The sequence below is a fragment of the Sitophilus oryzae genome, unplaced genomic scaffold, assembly GCF_002938485.1.
Source record: "Sitophilus oryzae breed Bouriz unplaced genomic scaffold, Soryzae_2.0 scaffold_499_pilon_pilon, whole genome shotgun sequence".
NCBI lineage: Eukaryota > Metazoa > Arthropoda > Insecta > Coleoptera > Curculionidae > Sitophilus > Sitophilus oryzae.
In genome coordinates this window covers 4338925-4356348 of record NW_022147083.1, presented here as the reverse complement: position 1 = coordinate 4356348, position 17424 = coordinate 4338925, and the positions used below count along the sequence as shown (strand labels likewise).

The 17424-nt window shown below is 32.0% G+C and overlaps 1 protein-coding gene across 1 annotated transcript in view; it reads right to left on the bottom strand.

The window, feature by feature from the left end:
• Positions 1-3808, bottom strand: part of LOC115886824 (aldo-keto reductase family 1 member B1-like) — a 40813-nt gene extending 37005 nt beyond the window's left edge. Inside the window, exon 1 of the mRNA XM_030906127.1 lies at positions 3506-3808. Coding sequence (XP_030761987.1) covers positions 3506-3748 — 243 coding nt within the window. The 5' untranslated portion in view covers positions 3749-3808. The remainder of the gene's footprint in view (positions 1-3505) is intronic.
• Between the last annotated feature and the right edge of the window lie 13616 nt (positions 3809-17424).

Sequence of the window (17424 nt, the reverse complement as noted above, 5' to 3'; positions counted from 1 at the left end):
AAAATCCACGTGTAAAGGATTATATTAGGAACAATTAAAATAATTTTCAATATTTAATTTGGTGCAAATTATTTTATCTGTTTATATAAATATAAACAGATACACCTTAAAAAACCTTTTGAATAATATGTCATAAGAATATAAGAGTGTAGAAAAGTAAAATGGATGTCAATATTTTTCTCAAAAATTGACTGCTGTTTCAAAGTGATAGGGAGATAATAATTATATAGACTTACTTAATAAAACTAATATAATAATCATATTATTGATATGATTATTATGGATACTTGGATCACCAAGAGTTAGTAATAAAGAATGTATAAAATCAAAGAATATCTGGTGAAAGGTGAAAACTGAGCCTAGTAGATATTTTCACGTATAATCCAGTGGCGTAACTAGTTTTTCGTTGAAAGCTGTCATTTTCGAAATATAACCTAAACTTATGTTTTTTTTTTAAATGGGACACCCTATATATATATTTTTTTTAAAACTTGCATTGTCATGAACTTTCTAAAAATATAACATACAATCATTCAATTGCTATGACTATCTATTATAAACCGGCTACCTATGCTAAAAAGTTAAAAAATGTATTTTTTTACCTTATTTATGAAAATAAGTCCATGGTATATTATATTTTTGGAAAGTTCATGACAAAGCAAATTAAATAAAAAAAATATATACAGGGTGTCCCATTAAAAAAAACATAAGTTTATGTTATATTTAGAAAATGACAGCAACGAAAAACTAGTTACGCCACTGGATTCTATGTGAAAATGTCTACTGGGCTCAGTTTTCACCTTTTCGATTAGTTATAAGATAACCGAGATATGAAGGAGGTCGAAAAATGCTACATTTCGCCCTGTATTTAAAGAACTAAGAGGGCTAGGACAATTTTGTGTGTAGCATCTTTAGTTTCATAAATAAGTAGCACAATGAGGGTAAAACCGCATCTTTGTATCTCTACCCGTAAGCGAGGTACCCCGTAAAACACACGAAAATGGGACACCCTGTACTTCATTAAAAACGCTTAGCATCAGTTCATTCAAACTTATTATTCTGTAAAATGGTTCCTATTTTGTTTTAACAAAAATAGAGAGAGAGAGAGAGAGAGAGAGAGAATATGTATACGATATGAATTATCAATTTTTTTACCTGCACATGTTACCGGCTAATTCATTCTATCGAAAAAATATAATAGGTTCTGCCATTGTTATTAGATTACATCATTTATTGCACTACATAAAAAGTTGCCGCAGTAAATATTACAGTATAAAATATTTATATCACAGCATTATATTTAACCGTATGATCGAAATAAAAACGGCGTCAAAGACGTCTGGGGAATAACAATCGATGATAATATTGGCGAGGTCAATCTCTAGGTGTTATTTACTAAAAATTGACACAAAACTTATCAAAAATTCATATTTCTAAGGCGCACAAATTTATTCTGAAACATACTATAAATATTTACTATGAAAATTATTATTAAAATAAAGAAGTCTAAAAAAAAATTTACTTGTACAGATTATAAATATTACATTGATTACAAATCACACTCATTTTAATATCGTTTTTTAAGTTTTATTTTGTGATCACTGATTGTTAAGGTAATGTATTACATAAACATGAACTGGTTTGTTGATTTGTGTCGACCAAGACAATTTACTTTTTTAATATAATCCATTTATCTGTGCATTTGACAGATTTACTTGGACAATAAGTCTTATAATCAGAATAAAATTGTTATAAGATAGAACATAACATTATGTTGAAAATTATAAAGCAGATTATAATACCATAGAATCGAAAAAAAACACAACAAAGACGGCTGGGGATCTGGGGAGGGACAATCGATGATAATCTTGGCAAAGTCAAGTCCTAGAAGTCATTACTTGACCCGTACTCTTAAGTAAAGAATTCTTTACTTTGTAATGGCGCTTACTGCCAGTTGGTCTTCAGAACGTTGTAATTTATTTTTATATCGAGTAAAAATTATTTTTTACCTGAAGAAGTTCCTGAGGACTTCCGATCAAGAAAAATCAAAGATTTATTACCTTGATTTAAGTAAGAACAATCTTCGGATTGTCACGGGGTTTTTGACAGGACACCTCTCTTCTCAATGAACACCTCAGTAGATTAAAGGTAAGAAAAAAAAATTGGCGCCGGGAGGCACGTATAGCCGTCCATACTAAAATATCTTAATAATCAATTATCTCAAAAACTACGACTTTGACTGATTTTGATGTTATTACAAATTTTGTTGCACAAATATAATTCCTAATCTTAAGTTGAAAACCGCGTTTCGCTAGCTATTGTAATTTTGGAGTAACAATTTTTTAAAATTTTTAACCCCTTCCCATACCCCCTTATCAACCCCCCACCCCCACCAAAAACTGATGGCCAGATTCTCGGGTGCCACAGTATTTTTGTGTCAAATTTGATTAAAATCGGTTTGGTTTGGTTTGGTTAGGTTTTTGAGTTATCGTGTTACAGACGGACAGAGAGACAGACAGACACCATGAAAATATTTTGTATTTCGGTCACTTATGACCCAAATAACTCATTTTGAGTGAAATTAAAAAAAAAACTTTTTTTTGCCGATCTTAATAGCCTACCATACCTGTTGGTATGGTCGGCTAAGAACGGCTAATGCAGATTCTGTGGGGAAAACGAGGAAAGTGATATTTTTGGAAAGGTAATTTCAAAATATTTTCAATAAATTAAAAATATACAAGGTGTCCCATATAAAAAATCAAATTTTTTGTTGATAATTCTTAAATTATTAATTTTAAAAAAATTATACCTAAACCATTAAATTCTACGTAAAAAGGTGCTTTGGAAATGTTTTCATAAAAATACAAAATTTTCCATAGCAAAAAAGTTACAGCGATTTGTTTTAAATGCATATTTTTGTGAAAAACACCCCGTAACTCCAAAACGGTAACAGATATCAATATGCGGTTTTCACCATCATGTTTTTGACAAAAATTGAGCTCCAGACACCGATATTAGTTTTTGTCTATCTCCTATAGAAAAGGGTGTTTCCATTTAAAAGCGTCGAGTTTTTTTTGGCCAGTCCTTTAAACCCTAAACTCCACCTCGCACTTGTAAATTAATTTCGTTTTTAAGTTAAACGAACGTTTTATGTTATGAGTCAATAGAAGAATTATACAGGAAAATTCCACGCTCAATGTAGTAGGGTAGAAAATATTATAAATTTTAATAGAATTCAAATTTTTACTTAGGAATTGCTATGTATAAAAGACATATCAATCTTGATAAAAATAAACATATAATATATTAAGAATTAATGCTTATTAGAAAGTACTAATGTTGTTCTTCAAAAGCGCCAAAAGATATCAACATAAAGCTTGCATTTTGTTGTTTTAGAATACGGCCCTGTTGTGTGAGAGAAGCAAGAAATCTATAAATTTGCGCAGAGTAACAAAGAAGCGTTTTAAAGCCATCAGAACAAAGCCTAACTTATCCTACAACTTACAAGCCATGTTCCCAATCCTATTACTGGACACTGTTGACCATTATTTAACGTGACAGTAGGGACGTTTGTCATATTTGACAGAGCGCGCTTTGACAAAATGTTTAAACTCCTTAACCGACCGCTGTTTTCGATCGATAAAACTGTGGACGAAAATTTTCCGGCGATACGACTACCTTGAAATAACGCAACACCGATGTTTGCTAGAGAGCTTCCAGCGTACGACTTTATTAGTCTACCTGACATGTTTTAAAAATAGATGTTTGGAATATCTGACATTGACAATCAAATGGAGGGTGATAAACTTATAACTGAGTATACTGTTTATTAAGAATTACAGGTAAAATCAATAAAAGTCTAAATCAATAATTATTCATTACAAAGGCGATTGATGGAAGAATTCCCTGGGAAGCGATTTTTTTACTGTACTATTAGTAATCATATTTTCGGTTTCTATTTATAGAAATTAAAAAAAAATAAGCAAATGTATTTTAAAATCGGACGCATACGCATTCAAATGTGTTTTTTATTTGGTCCAATAATATATGGACGAGTTTATACAGGGTATTCCAAAAAGTTCCCAACCAATATGGAAATTATTATTTAGATATCAAAAAAAGTTTATGCGATATTAACTCAGCATATCCGATGATAAAAAAGCTCTTGCTATGGAAAATTTACGCACATTAGAAAAAACTCTACATATATGTAAAATGTAGGATCAAAGAGCAAGATAAATGTTAATGAAAAATTGTTCATAGGGAAATGTTATTTCTTTGTACCAATTATATAAAAATATACAATGAATTTAAAAAAATCTTTTTTGATTTCTCTTCAATTATATATTAATTCCAATATTACGTAAAATAACTTGAATCCAACGAATAGGCGTGGTGCATTTCAGTCGATTTTAAAAATTCCGACAGCAGCGCTCGATCGGCAGAAATCAGAAGTTTTCCCTCTGTATTTCACGCAGTTCCTATGTTGATAGCATTGAAATAATATTAAAATCGTGGCTTTGTCAAAATATTTAAGTATTTTAGTTTTTATTAGTGCAGTTATTGAAACTATAAAACACTTACATACGAGGAGTTATTGAAACTATAAAACACTTATGCACATCACACAAACCTAGTAGTAACGTACGAGGTTTGTGTGATGTAAACCTGTTTCCGGTGATTTAAGGAGCTTTCTGCAATCGACACCTTTCAGCCCTATAAAGCAGCAGGAGTAGATGGGATCTTTCCTGCCCTTCTAAAGGAGGGTCAGCAAATAGCTACTCACCATCTACTAAGCATTACAAGAAGCAGTCTAGAGATGGGATATATACCAACCACCTGGAGAAGAGCAAAAGTAATCTTCGTATCCAAAATAGGCAAAACTGACTGGTCAAATCTCTAAGTCATTTAGGCCTATTAGTCTCACATCGTTCACACTAAAAACGCTGGAGAAAGTAGTTGACAAGCATATTGAAGAAAATCATCTAAAGGTCAAACCACTACACGATAGTCAGCATGCATATAGAACGGGGAGCTCCACAGAAACTGCTCTGTACCAATTAACGAAACTAATACAGGCAAGTCTGGATAGCAAAGAAACAGCAATTTGTACCTTCTTGGATATTGCGGGGGCGTTTGACAATATACCACGTAAGGTGGTCCAGGCGATCTCTAGAAACAAAAGAGGTGTGAACAGAACTATTATTCGCTGGTTTTGGGAAATGCTGTCAACACGAACAGCAGAGGTTCAAATGGGTACCAAAACTGTAACTGTTAAAACAACGCAAGGAACTATACAAGGTGGAGTAACCTCCCCTTTGCTGTCGAGCTTGGTAGTGGATGAACTACTAGACGAATTGACTCCAGCGGGAATACACTGCATTGGGTATGCAGATGACATAGTCAATGATCGTTTGGGGGCAACATGAAGGCACCCTGTGTGATATTATCCAAAGAGGACTCCGTATCACTGAGACATGGTGCAGGACTGTCGGGCTGAGTATCACCTTAGACAAAACAGAGATAGTTCCATTCACCAGAAAGCGAAGTCTGAAAAACTTGAAAAGAATCCAACTGGACGGAAAGGAAATACTGCCATCACAGGAAGTCAAATATCTGGGAATAACCCTGAACAGTAAACTCCTATGGAAGCATATTAAGAACATTACCAGCAAAGCCACAAAGACTATTATGATATGCAGAAGACTGGCCGTAAATAGATGGGGCTGCATCCCTAACATATTGCGCTGGATACATTCGGCGCAATATGTTTTATTCTTACAAATAGTGTATACCATGATAGTAAGGCCCTTGATTACTTATGGACTCATTTCCTGGTATACAAACCTAGAGCAACGGACGGCAAGGCTAAATGGACGGCGGAAAAAAAAATGGACGGCCTGTGCAAAGTCCAAAGACTGGCATACGTTTGCACCACAGGAGCCATGAGAACCTGTCCAACAGCAGCAATGGAGGCCATTCTAGATCTAACACCACTGCACATTCATACACTGCATATCACCGGTAGATATTCCAATGCGACAATGATTAGAATGATCACTAACGGAATCAGTACTGGGAGAATTGTCAGTTCAGAGGCTTAGAACACCCTCAACAAGGAAATACCACTTCTGCAACTCTCAGTGGATGATATGCCAAGAATGTACAACTTTGAGAAACACCTCAATGTAGTATTGAGCAATAAAAAGGATTGGAAGAGTGAAACGTCTGCTCAGCAGTTAAAAGACCATACCATAACTTGGTATACTGATGCTTCCCAAAACCAATGTGGGAACAGGGATCGGGGTATTTGGGTTGAGAACTAAATACTCCGAACCAATAGGCACCTACCTTAGCATCCTACAGGCAGAAATCTACGCTATCGAAAGATCCGTACAACTTATCTTAGATAGAAACTATCGAAAACATTAGATAGAAACTATCGAAAACAAGAAATGGCCAACAAAAAGTGATCAACTCAGTATCAATCAATTCGAAATTGGTAAAAGAATGCATAGAGAAGCTGAATAAATTAGGCAAAGAAAACGTCCTCCTATTCTGGGTGCCTGCTCACCAAGGGATAGAAGGCAATGAAAAATCAAATGATCTAGCTAGAAAAGGAGCAAACGCTCCACTAATTGGACCAGAACCGTTCTGCTTCCCAAGTGGTAACCAACTAAAAGCGGAACCCAAGAACTTCAAAGACTCCATCCGCAACCTGGAATGGGAATCTGCAACAGACTTACGACCAAGAAAAATCAAAGATCTTTCTGGATTTAAGTAAGAACAATCTTCGGATTATATTCGGATATTTTTATTTTTTCAGATAAAAAAAAAAAGATTTGGTATCTTAATATATGACATAAATTAGGATTGGTTGACGTATTCAATTTTTTTCTGTCACTTCCTGTTTCACGGGAAATGACTACAACTTTTGATTTTTAAATGACATCCTCGGTATTTTTCTACTTTATTCCATAGAAAATGACACTCTGAATAGAAAGACATACCATTTGTCAACTTTTGACATTTTCGAATATGATTTATTTGAAATTGCAACATGCGATTCATAACGACAATTTGACTCGAAATACCATATGTGTGGTATCAAATTATTCGTAAAACAATGCTTTTTCCAAATATGCTAATGAGCCACCTTCGTTCCATTTGTAAAAAATTGAGATATGATAAAAAATACGATTTGGGCATCTTTTAACCGTCCAGGAAAAGACATTAAAAATATTAGACGATCAAATCTATTTTTCCAAAACTCCTTGATTAAAAGACTCTAGATTGAAATTTAAAATACAATTTCGTTTAAAGCGAAAATGTCACTTGAAATTCATTATCCTTGAATTATTGTTGGTACATTCATATACCAATAAAATCAGAAGAGACCGCTTCGATTAATTCCAGTTACCTTTTTATCGACTGGAAAGTCAATAACCGGCAGCGGCTAGATAGCTAACTTTTAATCCATAAGGATATTTCGAGATTTTTCATTTTTTTCTTTGTTTATAATCTTAAAGCTACCTAAAATTCAAAATTTGAAGGTTTGTAACTCTTCTAGAAGTACCTTAGAATTTTGATGTCTGTCAGTGAGTCAATGTCGAAATTAAAGAAATTTGACAAGCGATAATTCATATAACTATGAGGAATAATTACTAGATATTTTGATAATCTAGCCAACTATAGTATTGCTTTAGCCACAACGAAGTTACAGGGTGGTCAAAAGTTCCGCTAATACCTTCGAGAATAGGATGGTAGGGCTGCGCTCGACTTATACCAGGGAGAGCAGGTAAATTCTTTCTGCAAATATTTGAGAGTCTATATAAAAAGCTATGAGTGGAACGGGTGGAATTCTGTAACCTTGGCCGTAAAAACTAAACGGCAAGCGAAATTATTCTTCATCGCTATTGATCGCTATTTAGTTACAGAATTCCACCCCAGCGGTTAGGTTAGGAGTTCAAAGCGCGGCAAATATATACCATAGCATAAAGAACACCTTTCTAGATAAAAAGAGACTAAGATAAAAAGAGACTAAAATCGGCGTATTTTAATATGGTTAGTGACGAGCTGCAAGACCAAAACCAAGATTCCCTTGGGCTTGGTCTTGTAGTTAATCTCGGATAATAAGTAGTCTTGTTCTTGCCGGTTTCAACGCTCGGTCTTGGTCTCGCTGTTCGACTCTTGCAATTCTTGTATTTGGTTAATGGAGTTTTACTAGAGGCAATTTTTACATAAAATATCTTTAGTAATTTAATGCAAATAAAACTTTAAAGAAAGATACTATTACAATGTCTGAGGAAAATGTTTATTTCTCAATTGGTACCTATATTATACCGGGTGCGCCTCGAAAGTGGCTAACTCCTATAATTTTTTATTTTTTCAGATATAAAAACTAGATTTGAAATGTTAGTAGATATATGACATAAATTAGGATTGATTGACGTATTCAATTGTTTTTGGTCACGAAACGGAAATGACTACAACTTTTGATTTTTAAATGACACCCTCGGTATATTTCTACTTTATCCGATAGAAAATGACACTCTGAATAGAATGACATATGCGAGGACATATGCCAACTTTTGGCATTTTCTTAAAAAAATAATATTTTAAATTTCAATATAGAGTTCCATGGCTGTGTTAAAAACACTATTTTTCAATCAAGGAGCCTTGGAAAATTAGTTTTGATCGTTTAATGTTTTTCGTGTCTGGTCCTGGCCGGTTAAAAGATGCCCAAATCGTATTTTTAATTATATCTCAATTTTTTCAAATTGAACAATTCATACCACACACTTGGTATTTTGAGTCAAATTGTTATGAACCGCATGCTATAATTTCAAATAAACCATATGCAAAAATGTGAAAAGTTGACATATGATATGTCATTCTATTCAGCGTGTCATTTTCTATCGAATAAAGTGGAAATATACAGAGGGTACCATTTAAAAATAAAAAGTTATTTTATAGTTATAAGTAGGAAAAAAAATTCCTGTTTCACCGGAAATGACTAAAAACAAATAAATAGGTACGTCAATCAATCCTAATTTATGTTATATACTAACATACAAAATCTGTTTTTTTTATCTGAAAAAATAAAAAAGTTATAGGGGTGAGCCACTTTTGAGACGCACCCGATATATTATATTGAATTTAGGATCGGCAAAAAAAAAGTTTTTTTAATTTCACTCAAAATGAGTTATTTGGGTCATAAATGACCTAAATACAAAATATTTTCGTGGTGTCTGTCTGTCTGTCTGTCTGTCTGTCCGTCTGTCCGTCTGTCCGTCTGTAACACGATAATTCAAAAACCGCTGAACCGATTTTAACCAAATTTGGCACAAAAATACTGTGTCACCCGAGAATCTGGCCATTAGATTTTGGTGGGGGTAGGGGATTGGTAGGGGGTATAGGAGGGGGTTAAAAATTTAAAAAAATCGTAACTCCAAAATTACAGTAGCTAGCGAAACGCGGTTTTCAAATTAAGATTAGGAATAATATTTGCAACAAAATTTGTAATAATATCAAAATCAGTCAAAGTCGCAGTTTTCGAGATATTAACATATTTTAGTATCGGCGGCTATACGTGCCTCCCGGCGCCAATTTTTTTATTTAAAATTTTATTCAATAATCAAGAAAAAACTATTTGTAATAAATATGCAGATCATACGCTAGTGTTGGTCTTGGTATAGCTTTTTATGCAAGGCCAAGACCAAATAGAGTCTAGCTTATCACTAAATTTGGTATTCATACCAATATTAACATTTGGTAATGAGTGCTGGGTTCTCACCAAGACACAAGAAAGCTTAATACAAGCAGTTAGAAATGAAATACCTAAGGAACATACTAGGTGTTATAAGGATTAATAAAATTCGTAATTCCGATATATTAACAACCCTTTATTTTTAGTTTATGACACGAAATTTTTTTTATGGATTTTTTTAGAGAATTTGGTACATGAGAATATTACACTCCATTGATTTAACGGGACAAATTTTGAAACAAAAAAAAATCCTGATTCAAGCATACATTTCTTAAACCTTTTTGTTTTTTTTTATTTTTGTTTATTTTAAATATACGTGAAATTAATTCTAAATGTTTGTAAAAAAGTATATTTCAAATTAAAATTACTATAAATTCTTCAAAACATCTATAAATTCAGTCTTGCTTTCTCAGCTCCATTTACAATATCTAAACTCTCCTCTGAACATTTACTAAAGTTCAGTAATAATATGTTAAAAGTTATTTATTTTTAAATTAGATTAACTAACCTTTACTTACATTCTATTAAACTATATTTTTTATATATCTAATAAATAGTATCAAGTCTCTCATAAATACATAATATGTATAAGATGTTTTTAAATTTATTTATATTCACCATAATAATCTGATTATTTACAACATTAACTAACGTTTATGGTATAGATTTTGACTAATGTGACTAATGTTATGTATAGATTAAATAAGTTTAATTTAGGACGGAAATATGAGGATATTGGTAATATTTCCTAACTTAACAAAACCTACATCATGAGTATACATAAACTAACCGCTATCATGCTGCATGAGCTATTATTAATTTAAATAATTTTCTCAGATTGTAGCCTGCTAGTGCTCGGATATATTTAAGGTATATGACTGTTATGTACATTAGTAGATCTTAAAATTAACTAAATACAATGAAAGATTTAATATCCAAATCAATTTCCAATTTTTTCTCCAAAAGTCACTGTAGATTATTGCTCCAAATAATTTTAAACACTTTCCTGGTAAGTACTTAATGTTTGTCCCGATGCTATTCTTGGATGCGCAGACATACTCTACTCTTTATATTCACTCTGACGAATTTCTTGAAGAATTTTACTGTTATTAATATCACCAATTTGTTTTCTTATTATTAAAGGATAGTTAGTGGTACACCTGTAATATACATCTGTTACAAACAGATGTTAAAAATTATTATTTTTATGAATAAATATTATAACATAATATATAAAATCCAGCATTGTACTTTTAACATATTAAAGTAAATAAATAACGTATACTGAATATAGAAACACATGGAGGGATTTATTTTATAAGAAAATAATCATCCCCTCTACAATTGTCATGCCACTATAATGCCAAATATAAGAAAAAATAGATAATAAAATGATAAATACCACTTGATTAAAAAAACACGTAAAGTTGTTTGTTTAACACTTTACGCAGATAATGTGTCAAATGATAGAAAAAGGTCTCCATGTAAAATTAAGATAAATTTAAGATAATGTTTCTAATAGTACTAATTAATTAAGAAACGTGAAAATGCACGGTCGTATAGTAATCAAATATATTATAAAAATATTCTCATTTATAAATTAAAAAAAATACTAAAATATAAACTTAGTTATAGGATAATTCAGTAATCTGTACACGAGAGAATACTAACGTATATGGTATACAGGATGTTAATTTGTTTATTACTCGCGGCAAGAGCTTTATGGTTGAAATATGGCAACCTCGGCCCACTCGTAGATAGACGACGCGACAGGACGAGTCGGCAGAAAACCCTATAAGTGCATGCGTTCTCAATAGGCAGTGTTGCCATTCTGTTCCCCTATAAGTAACTGTCCAGTTAATAACCTGTATAAGCGTATAGTCAAATTGTTTTCCAAAATGCCTCTAGCGGGATAGTTTTTATTTCTTCTATTATATATATTCTACGGGGTAAAGGTATGCAAACCGATTAATTTTAGATAGCAGTTGAAGCAATTGTTGCAACCAAACAGTACCTATATAGTCCGAAACGAACTTTAGTCCGTCACAGTTACAAACTAGTTTTATTTGACATGCTTTGACTTATCGCACTCTAATGAAAAAATAGACAATTTTCGCCAATAATCGAATTCTGAAAAATTCTCTTGTTTGATCTTTTCTATCTTTTGTCATCTAAACAGACCATGCAGTCAAATCATAAAAATAACATAAACACACAATTTTTTTTACTATATGGTCAATTTCATAAAATAGTGTTAACTTTAGAAAAACTGTAATCAGTTACATGAAAACATGTTTCTACATTCTAAACACTTTTCTAAACATAAACACAAAAAATTTTCTGCGTAAATACGTAATTTTCATAAAATAGTCTTAACTTTAGAATAACTGAAGTCAGTTACATGAAAACATGTTCCTGCTTTACATTCTAAACACTCTTCTTGTGTGGTATGTTAATACGGTTAGCAATAATTTCTTGAGTAGGTATATTCGTCCCGATGCTATGTATAGGTACTTAACCTAGTAGATACTGTAATGTAGATATTAATACCGTACCGAGAAAAAAAACGAAAATAAACATAAACGAACCAACAAACCAAACCAAGCCAAACTAAACAAAACAAACCAAACAATCAATACACGCTCTAACCTAAAACACGCCTGTTTACGTTAATTCCAATTGCCGAGTGCTTTTCAAATTTTTCAGTTGTTATTTTTAGTAGCAAAGTCTACTTTTATGATATTTATATTATTCAAGAATTTTGTATGTAACTTATATTTTGCCTAAAAATATCTTAAAATATTCTATTACATGAATATAAATGGCTCTATTAATTCTACTAATGCCTAAAGGATAGGTACGTAATGTGATGGTATATCCATATTAATATTTGGATAAACCAAATGTTAATTAAATATGACTATTAAAAACCGACCAATTAATCGGCTTCGGCCAACATTCGGCCATTTTTAAGCCTTCGGCTAAAATTCGGCTTCCGTAAGAATTAAACCAGAGTTTTTGTCGAAGATAAAAGTTTGAATTGAGCTTCAAGCTTTTATTTTGCCATATACAGGGTGGCGCATATTTAAATATCTTTAAATATCTCAAAAACCAATAATTTTAAACATATTTAACCCTTATAATAAATGTCTTTTTTTGTGCCTAAGAATCCAAAAATGAAATAAAATACCGGGTGTTCCATAAGAAAACATATAACTTTGGTATGGATCTTAGCGCTGAGACACCCTGTATATTTCAAAATAATTTTAAATTGTGCACATTGACTCCTCACATATACCCATAAAATATTTTGTTTCTACATCTTTCCGTTTTCGTATAATCAACCGAGGTGAATGAGGTGCGCCACCCTGTATAACTGTGTATTGTTTTGCGGCAATTTGCTAATATATCCAGCAGTAATAAAAATGACTTCAGAGGATATAAATTTTAAATATTTTTTTAATTTTTAAGATTACTACGACCCTCTTTCCTCTTATCCTATCATATTTTTAATTTAAATTTACCACTTCATAAAAATATCTTCGGCTTCGGCATCGGCTTCGGACGAAGGTGATGACCCACAGAGCGAAGTTCGTCTTCGGCTCCGGCTGCTGCCAAAAAATTACAGTCGGTCGGTCTTTAGTGGATATACCGTATGATCGAAAAAAAACGGCTTCAGCGAAGGCTATGAAATGAAGATGGCTGTCATTTTTTATGTAAAATTATATGGGAAATGGGAAATGTCATCGATCGTCATTTCCCAGCCAACTGGACGCCGTTCTTTTCGATCATACAGTAGCATCCATCATTTAACTTTACGTGCCCATCCTTTCTATTCATTGGAAAAATTATGTTTTCCAATTATTTTGAATTATTGATACTAAAACAAAATTAAATTCAAGGATAAATAATAAGAAAATATTTCTAAAACTAAAAGATGTTAATTAAATACAAATTTAATCAATGTTGTTCAATTAGCAGATATATTTCATAGAATACTGAAGTATTTTTGAAAATATATTTGCGATGTACATAGTGATTCAAGCTTGATTTAGTATCAGGAAGGCGAATGAAGTAGAAAAATAATATAATTAAAACAGCTGTCGCCTTTTTTGGTGATTTTTTGAAAAATTTCAAACCTAATGTAATAATAGTACATGTTATTTTATTAGGAGTAAAAATGATTTTAGTGAGGCTGTAGTACGTTGAACAACAGACCAGGCACAAAAAGTCATTTTTACTTTAACTAGAATCAAAGTGTTATTTTTTGTCAAACGTCACAAACAATTTCTAAAACATTTCATTCATTAAAAATAATATAAAAATATTTAAAAGTAATACCTTGTAAGAAATTATGTATCGAGAAACTATGGTTACGCTCGTTTAAATTTGACACTATCTGTCAGTTTAATAATATACTGGTATTTTCGCACTTTTGTGATTAGGCATGAAAGTGCTTTATTTTTATGCCTAGGCGTTAAAATTACTTTTTAATACTATCAATCACGTCGCAAAAATTGATACTATAATGACGTTTGAAAAAAAAGTACATTTTTACTCCGAATAGATATATAATAGATATGTTTTTCAAACGTCACAAATAATTTTTTAAGCAATTTCAAACTATTTTAAAAATCGAAAATAATATAAATAGTTATTAACGTAATAAGGCCGATAAACAACAAATAACGGCCGGGCTGAAGTTTGTGATCCGAGGCGATAGCCGAGGATCATAAGCAGCCAAGGCCGTTATTTGTTATCGGCCGTGTTGCGTTCTAGATTTTTCGTCATACTGCAGATTTTTTAGAGCAATAAACACTACTATTTAATAACAAATTTTATTGAACAATAACACAAGTAAGGATAAAAAATACATAATGTCTTATACTAAAATTCATTTTTCATGATAATGAACATGGAAATTAAAAGTGCACTTGTTGTTCTTAGAAATCTGTAATCCTTCCCAGGGATTTACAGATTTTATAGAAGAAGATGATGCTACTGAAGAATGGCAAATATTTGTATCCACTAAAGACACATTATTTTTGGAGCTATCATGAAAAAAGTTGATTTGTTATTTTCATTCTTTTTGGAAACTGATTTTTCTATGTAAGTTTCTGCCACTGTTGAAGACTCCCATCCTCCTAGCTCCTTTAGCGATAGTAAATCACCACCATTTTCGGCGAGCATGGTTGCTGATGATCTACGAAATGAATGCCCTGTATAACGTTCTGGATTCTCCAAGTTCAAAAATTTTGCAATTTTCTGCGGTACGCTCCCGATGGTATGTATACCGACGATTTGCTTAACACACTTGCCTTTCTTGTAACCAATGAAAAATTTTGGATTGTCAAAGTTACGAGGACGCAGGTTGATGTATTTTTGTATAAACCATAGGCATCAAACGGAAGGCCCGTTTTGGAATAAGAAATTTCCTATCTTTCTTATTTTTAGTATTTCTTAATGAGACAAGAATATTTTTCTCCGAATCTTCGAAATCATCAACTGTGAGTGACCAAAGCTCGCTGCGCCTACAAGCTCAAGAATACCAAGCACCAATACAATTTTTTCGAGTAACCAGGTGTAATCATCGGCATCCAGTAGAAAATTATTTATGTCATTCTCCGACAGAACTTTGGCTTTTTTGGTGAATAACCTTCGTTTTGCGCCTCAGAAACATGAACAGTTTACCAAATCTATGAACAAATATAATTTAGATGAGTATGATTAAATATCGAAGAATATAATGGCTTTTTACCTTGATATGTCGATGTTTTCATATACTCTCAACGCAAGCTTCAGCATGGATATCTTTGTCCACAGTGATGTAGGAGAATACATTTCAGACATTCTTTTAGCATAAGCCAGCAATACCGCTTCATTTACGCTGTTTATACTTCTATCCTGCCGCCACTTCAAAAATTGTCATATTCCTGCTGATATCTCTCTCTGGTTATAGTCGGAAGTAAATTTTGAGTAGCCGCAGCCGCTTCCTCCTGTATTTCCAACGGAATTTCTCGCGACATCTCGCTATATGGTCTATTTTCCCAATTTTTGAAAAGTCCAACTGACAATAAATAGTCATTGTTGCAGGTGACAGACGTTACGATTACCTTAGAAACTTAACGGCCGCCGGCCGTTATGATAACGTCCGGCGGACGTTATATGCATCTTTTCCATTCTGATTTTGCTTATGTTATAATAATATAACAATATAGTATGACGAAAAAGTAATAACTTGTAAGTATTTATTGAAGAGAAACTATGGTTACTCTCGTTGAATTTGACACTTAATGTCAGTTTAATAATAATATATTTTTGTACTTTTGTGCTTAGGCGTAAAACTGCTTTACTTTTATGCTTAGAGTAAAATTACTTTTTAATACTATCAATTGCGTCCCAAAAATTTATACTATTGTGACGTTTGAAACAATATACTATTGTTTTACTGGGAGTAAAAATGATCTTCTATGGCGAGGCTGTACATTTGGCGTTACATACGAACCACAAAAAGTACATTTTTACTCCGAATAGAATATTCTATTTTTTTTTTCAAACGTCACAAATATTTTTTAAGCAATTTCAAACTATTTTAAACATCAAACAATATAAAAAGTAGTAACTTGTAAGTATTTATGGAAGAGAAACTATGGTTACGCTCATTGAATTTGACACTTAATGTCAGTTTAATAATATATTTTTGTACTTTTGTGCTTTATGACGTTTGAAAAAATAATATATTGTTTTATTAGGAGTAAAAATGACACTTTCTGTGGCGAGGCTGTGCGTTTCACATACTGACATACATCTGAGGCAAAAAAAGTCATTTTTACTCCGAATAGAACATGCTATTTTTTTTTCAAACACCACAAATAATTTTTTAAAAAATTTCAAACGTTCCAAATAATATAAAACATTTAATAGTCATACCTTGTATATAATTGTATATTGAGAAACTATGGTTACGCTCGTTGAATTTGACACTTTTATATATCAAATTCAACAAGCGTAACCATAGTTTTTCGATACAGAAATCGTACAGAGAGATTCTGTACCATGTCTGTACCATATTTTGTACTCTGTGTATGCTCTGTGCCTTGGCGTTAAAATTATTTTAATATTGTCAATCACGTCGCAAAAATAAATACTTTTGTGACGTTTGAGTATAATACAATTTTTTCGTGATATTCAGAGATATTCATATTTCTAAACAATATTTTTATCTCTACGAATTTAGTAATTACAAAGACGAAAACATTACTTTTTCTGAATGTTTGTTACTTTTCTGTTCTTTATTTTCAGAATAAAGTAGTTTAGATGAAGAGCGGAAAAATAATTATGATGCCGCATTTGTCACTTTTAGAAGGCAATGTAGGTCATCAAAAATATGTGATTATCGATGATAAATATACCATATAAATTTTCAGATAAAATGACAGATCATCACAGATGGAATTATTTGGATCCCATGGAACAACATTGCACTGATGTTTTCCAGTTTCCTGGTTATATTCAAGAGCCCAAGTTCGAATTACCCTGTACATATTATTTTGCATCAAATTTATAATTTGTAAACTTTTATATTTAAGGTGTTGTTATATGTCAGAATCATATAGAAAGATATTTGGCTTTTTAGTAAATGACATTTTTTACTT